Genomic DNA, 13,987 nt, shown 5'->3' on the forward strand with positions numbered 1-13,987 from the left:
TATCAGACCAATTGTGTGATTGGATTGAAGAGTTCCTAGATAACAGAACGCAGCATGTCATTCTCAATGGAGAGAAGTCATCCGAAGTAAGAGTGATTTCAGGTGTGCAGCAGGGGAGTGTCGTAGGACCGTTGCTGTTCACAATATACATAAATGACCTTGTGGATGACATCGGAAGTTCACTGAGGCTTTTTGTGGATGATGCTGTGGTATATCGAGAGGTTGTAACAATGGAAAATTGTATTGAAATGCAGGAGGATCTGCAACGAATTGACGCATGGTGCAGGGAATGGCAATTGAATCTCAATGTAGACAAGTGTAATGTGCTGCGAATACATAGAAAGAAAGATCCCTTATCATTTAGCTACAATATAGCAGGTCAGCAACTGGAAGACTCTGCAGGAGAGACGCTCAGTAGCTCGGTACGGGCTTTTGTTGAAGTTTCGAGAACATACCTTCACCGAAGAGTCAAGCAGTATATTGCTGCCTCCTACGTATATCTCGCGAAGAGACCATGAGGATAAGATCAGAGAGATTAGAGCCCACACAGAAGCATACCGACAATCCTTCTTTCCACGAACAATACGAGACTGCAATAGAAGGGAGAAGCGATAGAGGTACTCAAGGTACCCTGCGCCACGCACCGTCAAGTGACTTGCGGAGTATGGATGTAGATGTAGAACTGTGACACATTTTTTCCATGAATTATGATAGTGTGTATTGGCTTCGATTACCTGAGCTGTAGGCGTCTGTAGTGAACTCTTAAGTCAAATAACAATAGATAGTGTTTGCTTACAGGTAATACACTTTATAAACTCCTCTCTGTCCAACACCAGCATTTCATCAAGTGAACATATTTCCCACCAAAAAGAATAAAGATAGTACCTTACACTCCTGCCTTTTCCCACCAGCTTGTAGGTGTAGGGTAAAATTTGAATGTGTCTGTCATTCGTTTCGAGTGGTACTGCGAAATTTTTTCCCGGCTGGATAACATCAGTTGTATGGTATCGCCAATTTTTGAGCTGTATTGCGATTTAGGTTGTCCTTGTATAGGGCTATGCACAGACCAGGGACACAGAAATTCCTGCCAAAATTCGAATCTTCGACTTAAATTCGAAATTACCACCAATAGGGTAGGTTGCGGGAGGGAGAGGGTCTAGAGGTGGAGTGGGCTGGGGCCAACTAGCGGGCTGAGGCGAACACATGACGTCATCCATGTGTGGTGGTGGGCGTGGCCGGGGGTAGGGGTAATTAATAGATCAATTTAATTAATTTTCATATCAATTTGATATAAGCGGAGTGACGCCACCACTACCCTACTACTTGCATGGCCCACAAATCATCAGATTTGTCCGTTACTGATCTTTTGTTGTGGGGCTACCTTACGAGTCACGTTTACACGACTCAGCCAAGAACAATGGATGAACTGAAACATAGAATTACTTACTTAAAGGGCTCCCGCACTCCTCGGCATTTGCCTTGTATTTCCATTCGCAACTTTTCACAATCGTGGCAGTCTTCCATTTTCAAATCTCTCTCCTCATCGTTGTCATTACTCGCTCTCTACATGTTAATCTCGACCGCCCACGCTTCCTCCTTCCTGGCGGCGACCATTCCAGGATTGCTTTTATTCTTCGCCCTTGCTGCATTCGTCTCACATGCTCATTCAATTGAAGACTTCTCTCTCCATTTCTTTACATGGCTAATCGTTTAATATCCATTGTCTACCCAATTTCCTCATTTCTTCTCCTCTATTTTCTGAATATCCTGACTGCCCTCCGCATTCCAGCCGTCTCTACTGCCTGTACTCTGCTTCTGGCTGCTTCTTCAGGGCCCATCCTCCTGCACCATATGTTAGTACATTTTCCACTATTGTTTTCATAAGGCTCTTCTTTGTTTCTTTTGATAATGCACAGCTGCACAGAACTCAATTTAACATTTTAACTGTTCTTCCTGCTTGCTGGATTTTAAACTGCTTTACAGCTTTATAGTTCCTTGCGGCTGTACTTGTATCCCTTGCACCTGCTCCAACTACTAAATATTCTGTTTTTTTTTCATATTTATTCTAAACCACCCGCGTTCAAATGATTCCATTAACTTCTTTATCATAAATTTGACATTCTCTCTACCATGTTCTATCAGTACTTGTGTAACCTCCAGACTATATTTCGTTTCGGTATGAAATTTCTTCCAAACTTACCTTCCGCTCTCTAAAGGTCTACGTTTTACCAAAACTATGTACCCACAAACTGTTAACTAATTTAAACTCGCATACTAGACTTCGACTAAACGGAACCTAATTTGAACTGAACTATAACTGATCTGAATGCAATTTGTCTTATATGAAATGTGCAACTGAACTAAAACAATTATCTGGCGCTAATCAAAATTTCCACTTACCACGCAACATTGTTGCAGATTTCTCGGAAGCACAACAGCAAACAGCAAGCAGGCAGCGGCTAGGCTAGATGTTTTCTATTTCTAAATAAAATTTCCAAACTATACTCAAACAGTTTCATACTTCATCGTACACTGTGGTAATGTGTAATGATAAATAGCGGGATGAGAAGGGTAACTATTCCTATGAAATGATATACAAAAACAACGATTTTAGAATGAAGTACATATTCAAAAAGACAGAGTAAAACTCATCGTGATTTTCACACATCACTCACAACATATATCTGAACAATACTGTGCTTAACGAAGTCAACAATGATTTAAAAATGGTACATTATGAACAGAGAATTTACATAAAAATCAAACAGCTTAATCAGTTAATACCTTAATCCATGACTCAGGGAAGTGGGGTGATCTTTCTCTCAGCTCTGAGCAAATGAACAAAGATAACTGGCTGACAATAATAATTCCTACAAACTAGCTGCGCAATGCTGCAGTCTTCTGTTCAAAAAATAATAACAATAGTCAAAATTTATATTCTCATTGTTTTCTAATATGTACATCTTATTCTTCCCCACTGTCCTTTAGAATCAATCTTTCTTCATCTCACAGGTACAATCACAAATCAGCACAGCACTACAGAACACGTCCATCACCTACAAAACTTCAATTAAGAATGAATCAGACCACGCAGAGGCAAAGAATGAGCCATGACAAGACCAAAGATTGTTTAACAGTAACGTAACTTGCCCTCTCTCTCACGTGCACATCGGCAACATACAAAAATCAAAATGACATGACCTTGTTACACTTGATCCTTATAATATGGAGTCGACAGTACCACGCTGGAAAGAAATTCTGATACCTCCACATGACTGATTCCATCGTTCCAGTATATACACTGAAGCGCCAAAGAAACTGGTATAGGCATGCGTATACAGAGATAAGTAAACAGGCAGAATACGGAACTGCGGTCGGCAACGCCGTTGTAAGACAAGCGTCTGGCGCAGTTGTTAGATCGGTTATTGCTGCTACAGTGCCAGGTTATCAAGATTTAAGTGAGTTTTAACATGGTGTTATAGTCGGTGAAGGAGCGATGGAGCACAGCATCTCTGAGGTAGCGATGAAGTGGGGATTCTCCCGTACGACTATTTAACAAGTGTACCTTAAATATCAGGAATCCCGTAAAGCATCAAATCTGCCTTATCGCTGCTGCCGGGAAAAGATCCTGTAAGAGCCGGGCCAACGACGACTGAAGGGTATAGTTCAACGCGACAGAAGTGCAACCCTTCTGTCAACTGCTGCAGATTTCAGTGTTGGGCCTCCAGCAAGTGTCAGTGTGCGAACCATTCAACGAACCATCACCGATATGGGCTTTCGGAGCTGAAGCCCACTCGTGTACCCTTGATGATTACATGACACGAACCTTTATACATCGCCTGGGCCCGTCGATACCGACATTGGACTGTTGATGACTGGAAACATGTTGCCTGGTCGGACGAGTCTCGTATCAAATTTTATCGAGCGAATGGACGTGTACGGGTATGGAGACAACCTCATGAATCCGTGGACCTTGAATCTCAGCAGGGGTCTTTTCAAGCTTGTGGAGGCTCTGTAATGGCGTAGGTCGTGTGCAGTTGATGTGATATGGGACTCCTGACAGGTAACACAAACGTAAGCATCCTGGCTGACCACCTGCATCCATTCATGTCCATCGTGCATTCCGACGGACTCCAGCAGGACACTGCGACACCCCACACGTCCACAATTGCTACAGAGCGGCTCCAGGAACACTCTTCTGAGTTTGAACATTATTGAGCATATCTGGGATGCCTTGCAACGTGCTGTTCTGAAGAGATCTCAACCCCTAGTGCTCTTACGGATTTATGGATAGCCCTGCAGGATTCATGGCGACAATTCCCTCCAGCACTACTTCAGACATTAGTAGAGTCCATGGCCCATACTGCTGGGGCACTTCCGCGTGCTTGCGTGGCACATAAATGATATTAGGCAGGTGTACCAGTTTCTTTGGCTCTTCAGTGTATTTCATAAATATTTTAAACAGGGTCAGCGAAATACTGCAGCCCCTTTTAAGTCCTGTCGATGTCTGGAATGTCTCACCCAATTTTCTTCCTTATTTACTACGTACGATTGCTGGTACGCTCTCCAATTAGGGATATTTGTTGTGCTTCTACATCTATATACTCCATAGCTACCCATAGTGCGTTGATGGTACAGAATCATATGCTTTTCCTAAATCCACAAATATTAGGTGTACGCTTAGAATACATCTTCTCTCTTATTCGTCTCAGGGTAAAAATATGATCGATACAAGAGCGTCCAAGTGTAAAACCTACCTTTTACACTCGCATCTTTCCCTCGGTATCATTCTCTAACCCGTTTTTCAGTACAGCGCTAAAAAGTCTGCTGATAGATGCCATAGTACTAATTCTCCTATATGAAATTCATCGTATTCCATCTGAGATGTCGCAGCACTCAAAGAGGAACCTCAAGTGCAGAATGGAAGAGTGCATACGTATAGTAGGACGCCATCTACAGGAAGTATTTCTCAAACACTGATAATTTGGATTACTGTCCCTTTGAAGGCAAGTTATAGTGGTTCAATTGCTGTCAACAAAACTTTTTTGTTCGTTTTTTTACTATTATGTGTTTCAAAAGGTCCCGTTTTTCTGTGTCACCCTGTATTTTACTTTCACGGGAGTACACGCTGAGGTGACAAGTCATGGGATAGCGATACACACATGTACAATTGGCGACAGTATCGCGTGCACTGCAGTGGCGTAGCTGTCATTTGTGTACAGGTGATCAATGTGAAAAGGTTTCCAACGTGATTATGTCCGCACGAAGGGAACTAACAGACTTTGAATGCGGAATGATAGTCGAGCTAGACGCGTGGGGCATTCCATTTCAGAAATCGTCACGGAATTCAGTATTCCGCAGTACACAGTGTCAAGAGTGTGCCGAGAATACCACATTTCAGGCATCACGCCTCACCAAGGCCAACGCAGAGGCCGACGGCCTTCGCTTAAAGACCAAGAGCACCGCTGTTTGCGTAGAGTTGTCCATGCTAACAGGCAAGCAACTCTGCGTGAAATTATCTCAGAAATCAATGTAGTATGTACAACGAAAGTATCCGTTACGACAGTGCGCCGAGGTTTGGCGTTAATGGGCTATGGAAGCAGATAGTCGACGCGAGTACCTTTGTTCGTTCAAATGGTTCAAATGGCTCTGAGCACTTTGGAACTTAACATCTGAGGTCATCAGTCCCCTAGAACTTAGAACTACTTAAACCTAACTACCCTAAGGACAGCACACACATCCATGCCCGAGGCAGGATTCGAACCTGCGACAGTAGCAGCAGCGCCGTTCCAGACTGAAGCGCCTACAACCGCTCGGCCACAACGACCGGCCGAGGGCCTTTGTTTACAGCACGAAATCGACTACAGCGCCTCTATGGGATCGTAACCATATCGGTTGGATCCTAGGCGACTGGAAAATCGTGGCCTGGTCATATGAGCCCCTATTTCAGTTGGTAAGAGCTGATGGTAGGGTTCGAGTGTGGCGCAGACCCCATGAAGCCATGGACACAGGTTATCAACAAGGCAGTGTGCAAGTTGGTGGCAGTTCATAATAGTGTGTAATTGACTGGGTCCCTTGGATATTCGGCAAATTGGAGACTATTTGCAGCCATTCATGGACTCATGTTCACCAAGAACGAAGGAATTTTTGTGGATGACAATGCATGATCTCACTGGGCCACACTTGTTCGCGATTGGTTTGAAGAACGACCTGGACAATTCAAGTGAATGATTTGGGGATGAAGATCACCTGACGTGAAACACTGATGGGACATAATGGAGAGGTCAGTTCTACATCTACTTCTACATATATACTCCGCTAACCACCAAACAGTGTGTGGCGGAGGGCACAATTCGCGCTAAAGTCATATTCCCCCCCCCCCCCCCCCCCCTGTTCCACTCGCGGATCGCGCGAGGGAAAAACGACTGTCTGAACGCCTCAGTACGAGCCCTTATTTCCCTTATCTTTGAATGATGATCATTACGCGATTTGAAAGTTGGAGGTAATAATACACGCTCTACATCCTCGGCGAAGACTGGATTTCGGAATTTAGTGAGCAGCCCTTCTGTTTAGTGCGTCGTCTATCTACAAGTGTGTCCCACTTCGAACTTTCTATGAGATTTGTAACGCTCTCGCAATGGCTAAATTTACCAGTCACTAATCTTGCCGCTCTTCTTTGGACCTTCTCAATCTCTTGAATCAGATCCAACTGGTAAGGGTCCCATACAGACGAACAATACTCTTAAGACCGGACGAACTAACGTATTGTAAGCTATTTCCTTTCTTGGAGGACTGCATCGCTTCAGGATTCTACTAATAAACCACAATCTATAGTTCGCCTTACCCGTTACTTGTGTAATCTGATCATTCCATTTGAGATCATTTCGAATAGTCACACCCAGATACTTTACTGATGTTACCGCTTCCAAAGACTGATCATTTATTTTGTACTCATACATTAATGGGGATTTTCGTCCTGTTATACGCAGTAGGTTACACTTACTAATATTGAGAGATAACTGGCAGTCATTGCAACACGCATTTATCTTCTCATTGATTTGTTACCAACTTTCGTGTGATACTACTTTTCTGTAGACTACAGCACCATCGGCAAGCAGTCTAAGGCCGCTGTCAATACCATCAACCAGATCGTTTGTGTAAATTGTAAAAAGCAGAGGACCTATTACGCTGCCCTGGGCACACCTGAAGTTACTCTTGTTTCTGTTGAAGTTACCCCGTTCAGGACGACATACTGCTCCGTGTCTGTTAGAAAACTTTCTATCCAACCGCATATGTCATTGGATAGACCGTAAGTGCGCACTTTTTGTAGCAAGCGACAGTGCGGAACTGAGTGGAACGCCTTTCGAAAGTCGAGTAATATGGCATCAGTCTGGGAGCCGGTATCTACAGCCTGTTGTATATCATGAACAAAGAGGGCCAATTGTGTCTCACATGACCGCTGTTTCCTAAAACCGTACTGGATTTTGCAGAAGAGCTGGTTTTTGCAGATGAGCTTTCTCAGAGTCTAAAAAGGTCATTATGTCCGAACACAAAATATGTTCCATGATTCTACAACAAATCGATGCCAGTGAAATTGGCCGGTAATTATGTGCATCCGATTTTCTACCCTTTTTATAGACTGCTATGACCTGGGCCTTCTTCCAGTCCCGTGGAACTTTCCACTGTTCCAATGATCTCTGATAGATGACGGATAAGAATGGTGCTATATTTGTAGCCCAGTCAACATACGAGGTTTGTCCGGAAAATACGTATAAAAAGTTGAATAATAACTTTATTTTACAATTATTCCGGTATTACAATATGGCCTCCTTCAAAGTACTCGCCCTGAGACGCGGTACACTTCTGCCAACACCGTTTCCACTGTTGATAACATTGGTGAAAGTCTTCAGTTGTGGTTGCCGTGTCATTTCCGCCTTGATGGCTTCCACATCTCCCAAGTGCCGCCCCCGAAGCACCATTTTGCATTTCGGGAACATGAAGAAGTCACACGGGGCTAAATTGGGTGAATAAGGCGGGTGGTCTGTCACGGTGATAGAGCTTCGGGCCAAAAACTCGCGCACAACGAGCGAAGTGTGAGCGGCCGCATTGTCGATATGAAGGATCCATCTGTGCCCTTTTGCCAACTCCGGTCGAACTCGGGCCATGCGAGCTCTGAGACGTGTCAGAACTTCAACGTAAAAATTTCCGTTCACTCTCTGGCCGGGAGGGACAAATTCCTCGTGAACAATGCCCCTAGAATTAAAAAAAAAAAAATCAACATTGTCTTCACATTGGACCTTGATTTCCGCGACTTTTTTGTTCTCGGTTCTCCTGCTAGTTTCCATTCCTTGCTTTGAAATTTGAGCTCCACATCGAATTCGTAAAACCAGGACTCGTCTCCAGTGATGACTCGGTTGAGAAAGTCCCCTCGTTCCTCTGCTTCCAACCAATCCTCACAGCACTCAACCCTCTGTGCTTTCTGTTCTGGCGTCAAGAGCTTCGGTACGATTTTCGCACACAATTTCTTCATTTCAAGTTTTTGTGTCGGGATTTCGTGAACGATTGTTTTGGGGATTGACAGCTCGTCAGCAATCATTCGGACTGTCAACCTACGGTCTTTAAGAACACAAGCCCGAATTCGTTCAACATTTGCATCGAAACTCGATGTCGACGGGCGTCCTGGGCGAGGGTCATCGTCCACTTCTTCTCGGCCATCCCGGACCCTTTCTAACCACTTGTTCACGGTTCGTTCCTTCAGAGAATTGTCTCCGTAAACCTGTTTCAAACACTCAAAAATCTCACGGCCATTCTTGCCTAGCTCTGCAAGAAACTTGATGTTGACGCGCTGTTCCTCAATCAGAGAGAGCTCCATGCCGACGGCAGGTGAAATAGGGTAACTGTCAACAAGCTGCCGCACACTCCCACCTTCACGCAGAGTGCTCTGACTCGAACTGAGCGTTGATGTGATTGATTACAGCAGTAGTCCCACCTGGCAGTGACTGCAACTTGTAACATAAAGACATTATTCAACTTTTATACGTATTTTCCGGACAAACCTCGTAAAATCTTACGGGGATACCGTCTGGGCCAGATGCCTTCCTGGCGTCTTAAGGATCTTAACTGTTTTACAATTCCAGATACACTAAACACTATGTCAGCCATTCTTTCCTTTGTTCGATAATTAAAAACTTGCACCGGCAACACTTTCGCAATGATGGACGAGTCTAGAGGCAGCATGGCTCAATATTACTGCAGAGAGCTTCCAACGACTTGCTGAGTCCATGCAGTTCGCTGGGTGAAAGGAGTTGCGACACGACATTGGAGATATCCCGTGACTTCTGTCATCTCAGTGAACACAGCACTGATATTGCCAGCCCTGACCACCCCAGGTTCTGCATTGTTGCAAACAGTCGACATAGCAAATGCTGCATTGATTCCCCTGCCTCTGCGTGGTCATCATCCGTGTTGTCTGTCTGACAGCGAGTCTGGCTATGGTGTCGACGGGCCTCGTGCTGGCGTGGTCGTCGCCGGCGGTGCCCAAACTCCCACACCTGACGGCCGCCGAGGCGTCGTGGGTGGGGTCTCTGCCGTCGCTGGCGGCGGCGCTGGGCCCCTGGCTGGGCGGCTGGGCGGCGGACCGCGTGGGGCGGCGCGCCACCGCCCTCCTGGGGGCGGTGCCCATGGCCGGCAGCTGGGTCGCGCTCATGTTCGTCGAGCACGCGCCCACCTGGCTCTGCGTCGTGCGCTTCATCTCGGGGCTCGGCATCGGACTCATCGTCACTTCGCTCAGCATGTTCGCCGCCGAGATCTCCCAGGTACGTCAGGCTGCTCTGTTTGGGACGCACTGACCAGTCCTTCTAGGTAACAAGCAGCGTTACACAGATCTCCAGCATCGTTTCAGACCATTACCAAAGAAACTTAATGATGATTCGATCATATCACATCTACAAGGGGTGGAGATTTCATAGTTAAGTTTAGAAATCGCCTGATAACAAACATAATAAACGATTGTACAGTGTAAGCTTTCACGGGTGGTGGTGACTTCACTTTAAACTTTCGTGACAGACCGTGGTCGGTCCATTAAACTTCCCTCTAGCGATGGCGGGAGACATCTCGGGTGGTACCTTACCTCTGAAGATGTCTCCCGCAGTCGGAGATGAAACGTTGGGGGGATGTGAAATAAAAAATGACTGCTGATGAGTCTTCCGGGCTTCAGATGTTATAAACAAGAGAGAGCTGTGAAACTTCCTGGCAGATTAAAACTGTGTGCCCGACCGAGACTCGAACTCGGGACCTTTGCCTTTCGCGGGCAAGTGCTCTACCATCTGAGCTACCGAAGCACGACTCGCGCCCGGTACTCACAGCTTTACTTCTGCCAGTACCTCGTCTCCTACCTTCCAAACTTTACAGAAGCTCTCCTGCGAACCTTGCAGAACTAGCACTCCTGAAAGAACGGATATTGCGGAGACATGGCTTAGCCACAGTTTCATATCAGCGCACACTCCGCTGCAGAGTGAAAATCTCATTCTGGAAACATCCCCCAGGCTGTGGCTAAGCCATGTCTCCGCAATATCCTTTCTTTCAGGAGTGCTAGTTCTGCAAGGTTCGCAGGAGAGCTTCTGTAAAGTTTGGAGGTAGGAGACGAGGTACTGGCAGAAGTAAAGCTGTGAGTACCGGGCGTGAGTCGTGCTTCGGTAGCTCAGATGGTTAGCCGGCACGGTAGCTCAGCGTGTTCGGTCAGAGAGCCGGTTGGCCTCTGTAATAAAAAACTGAGTGGAACGATCACCCACCGAACTTGAACAGGATGTCTTGCGACGTCCGCAACGACCAAACACAACGATCAATAACGAACAAATTGCAAAAAAAAAAAATAAATAAATAAAAAAATGGTGGAGCACTTGCCCGCGAAAGGCAAAGGTCCCGAATTCGAGTCTCGGTCGGGCACACAGTTTTAATCTGCCAGGAAGTTTCATATCAGCGCACACTCCGCTGCAGAGTGAAAATCTCATAATCTCATTCTGAAGGGAGAGCTGTCTTTAAAGTCTTTTTGATACAGCCAAAAGGATTCACAAGGCGGTATATCTGGCAGCTGGATTAACCTTGTGGCGTATGGTGTCCACTACTGTGGACGGCTGTTAATGGTCGCTTCTTTGGCATTTTCAATCATTCCTTTATCATGATCAAAAGAAATGTCTCAGCTCAAGTAGTTAAAAATTACTCACTTGCTCTATTATTTTGTTTTCTAACAGTATTTTTGATCGCACCTGCAGTTTTCTGGGAATGCCATTAATTTGCGTTTTCTTTGCCTATTTTTAATGACACTCCTACTTGTCACCAATCTGGTTTGATGAAGAAACATTTCTTTGTAATTTACCTTCTGAAGTGGGTATTATAGTCTGGCTGTCATCGTACATTAATGTAGATGCATACAGTTCACTGCATTGGGCACTCCCTACTGGTGTTGTGTACTGGATGCATTTGCAGCCTCATGACTGATTGAAAATGCCAGAAAAATGGACCATTATAAGTCGTCCACTGCAGTGAAATTCATGCACCACAGGGCTAAACATCGGAAGCAGGCTTTCAAGAAGAATGGTTATTCAGGCAAGGACGTAAACAGGGTTCCGCAACCGAATAACAGTAGGAAAAAGGACGACAATAAAACACTGCTATGGAAGATCACGATTTCTCTCCCTTTTATCAAAAAATTGACTGTTCAGGTCGGCAAGATTTTACAGAGACAAACGAAGAAAATATGTGAAGCACTCTGATCTGTAAACGATAAACGCCCTCCTCTGTAAGCAAGTGGAGTATGTAAGATTCCATGTACTTGTGGGGAGGTTTACACTGTAGCTACAAAGTAAAGCGTGAATACAAGATTGAAGGGACATAAAACGGTTTTCTGACTAGGGAAAACAGAAAAATCTGCTGTATCAGAGTATACTCTTCTGTCAGTAAATCACGAAGTGAAGTTTTCCGTAGCCAAATTTTTACCTTTCTGTGACAAACTCTTATCCACGACTGTATAGAGAAGCCATCGGAATATATAAGCATATTAATAATTTTAACAGAAAGAGGCAATGAAACTCAATTATAAACGGACAGTGGCTCTGAAGAATCAATAGATAAGGTTTTATCCTGGATAGACGACAATCGATAAGTTTCTCGAAGAAATTTTTCTCCGCTGATCAAGTATAAACTCGGCCATGCCCACTGTACCAGTTATTATGCCGCTTTCCGATGTCCGACTCATCAGTCGGTATGACTCAACGTTTCCAGAAGCACCTCCGAAGATGTCCAGCACAGCTCTGGACGAAACGTGAGAAACCAAAAAGTTTCTTCGACCATGGCCATACAGCCCGGAAGACTCATCAGCATCTATGACATCCGGTCGTGAAAGCCTACGTTGTATGATCATAAGAAATGGGCTAAACTAAAAATTGGCGTAAAAAGTTATTAGTTATTATGTATTTCATTCATCATCATCTACATCCAAGATTGGTTGATTGGTTGGTTGGTTCGGGGAAGGGGAGCAAACAGCGAGGTCATCGGTCCCATAGGATTGGGAAAGGATGAGGAAGGAAGTCGGCCGTGCCATTTCAAAGAAGCCATCCCGGCATTTGCCTGAAGCGATTTAGAGAAATCACGGGAAACCTAAATCAGGAAGGCCGGACGCGGGTTTAAACCGTCGTCCTCCCGAAAGCGAGTCCAGTGTATTAACCATTGCCCTACCTCTCCCGGTTACATCCATGGATTAGGTCGGAGGAAACTCTTCCGGCTTTAACTCCTTAGCTCCATCATTTCCTACGCTGACCCAATTCATTACCCTTTTGCTTTAACTGATCAGAGGAACTTCAGTTCTGACTTCAGGATACGATGAATTTCTTCCTAGTTTGCCATCGAAGCCTCAGATCCGTAAATTAGCAGTGGAACAGCTAGTGTTTTATAGAATTTCACCTGCTTTTCTATAGCCGTCTTTTTGTTTAATGTTGTTTCTTTTGTTACACATACATCCAGAAAAGTTCCTGTTTTCTTCTTTATCATGATAAAAAGAAATGTCGCAGCCCAGGTAGTTAAAATGACTTACTTGCTCTGTTATTTTGTTTCCTAACACTATTTTCGATCATGCCTGTATCTTTCCTCAGAATGCCACTATTCTGTGCTTTCTTTGCCTGTTTTTAATTGCACTCGTGCATTTGACCAATCTGGTTTAGTTCAGAAACAGTTGTTAGTAATTCACCTTCTGGAGCGGCCATTATAGTCTGGCTGTCATCATACATTAATGTTTTCATATAACGATCCATATCTAGTTCTATTCCTTTGTTGTGTTTTTTATTCCGCGTTCCACTTTTTAATCATATCATTTATATACAAAATGAACAAAACGGTGGATGGACTGCAACCTTGTTTACCTCCTTGCTTAGATATAAAGCTGTTCTTATTTTGTTCCCCATTTTTATCACAAATTTAGTTTCATTGTATAAACTCTTTATTTCCCATATCAAATGTCACGGAATTCCACAGCCTTGTAATGTTAACCAGTGTTTTGTCCTATTTAATCTGTCAGATGCCTTCACATAGTCTACAAAGGCTACGTGTGTCTCATTATTAAATTCTCTTCTTTTATTTGTCAATATCTTCTAAGTGATTACATCATCCACTGTTGTTCGTCCAAATCTAAATCCACTCTGGTCTTCAATTACAATTGTTTCAGCTGTTGGACTTAACCTTAGTTACCTTTTTATACACCTTATATCCAGCTGTTAAAACACGTATTCCCTATAATTATTACTCTTTTAGATCTCCTTTCTTCGAAACTGAATGCACAACAGCTGTTGACCAGATCTGCGGTACTTTAAGAAGAATCCGGCTGTATTTCTATAATCCGCAGTTAATACCATCTACACCATCTGCCTTAATGTTTTTCATTGTTTCCGTCACTTCTTATTATTCTGCTAACGTTCGTACATCTACTCCTTTCTCACCT

At 44.3% G+C, this 13,987-nt stretch overlaps 1 protein-coding gene across 1 annotated transcript in view; it reads left to right on the forward strand.

Moving 5' to 3' along the window:
- Positions 1-13,987, forward strand: part of LOC126474207 (facilitated trehalose transporter Tret1-like) — a 200,551-nt gene that overhangs the window by 25,057 nt on the left and 161,507 nt on the right. The window contains exon 2 of the mRNA XM_050101671.1: positions 9,481-9,815. Within this exon, the coding sequence (XP_049957628.1) occupies positions 9,481-9,815 (335 nt within the window). The remainder of the gene's footprint in view (positions 1-9,480; positions 9,816-13,987) is intronic.

Source organism: Schistocerca serialis, chromosome 4 (assembly GCF_023864345.2).
Source record: "Schistocerca serialis cubense isolate TAMUIC-IGC-003099 chromosome 4, iqSchSeri2.2, whole genome shotgun sequence".
Taxonomy (NCBI): Eukaryota; Metazoa; Arthropoda; class Insecta; order Orthoptera; family Acrididae; genus Schistocerca; species Schistocerca serialis.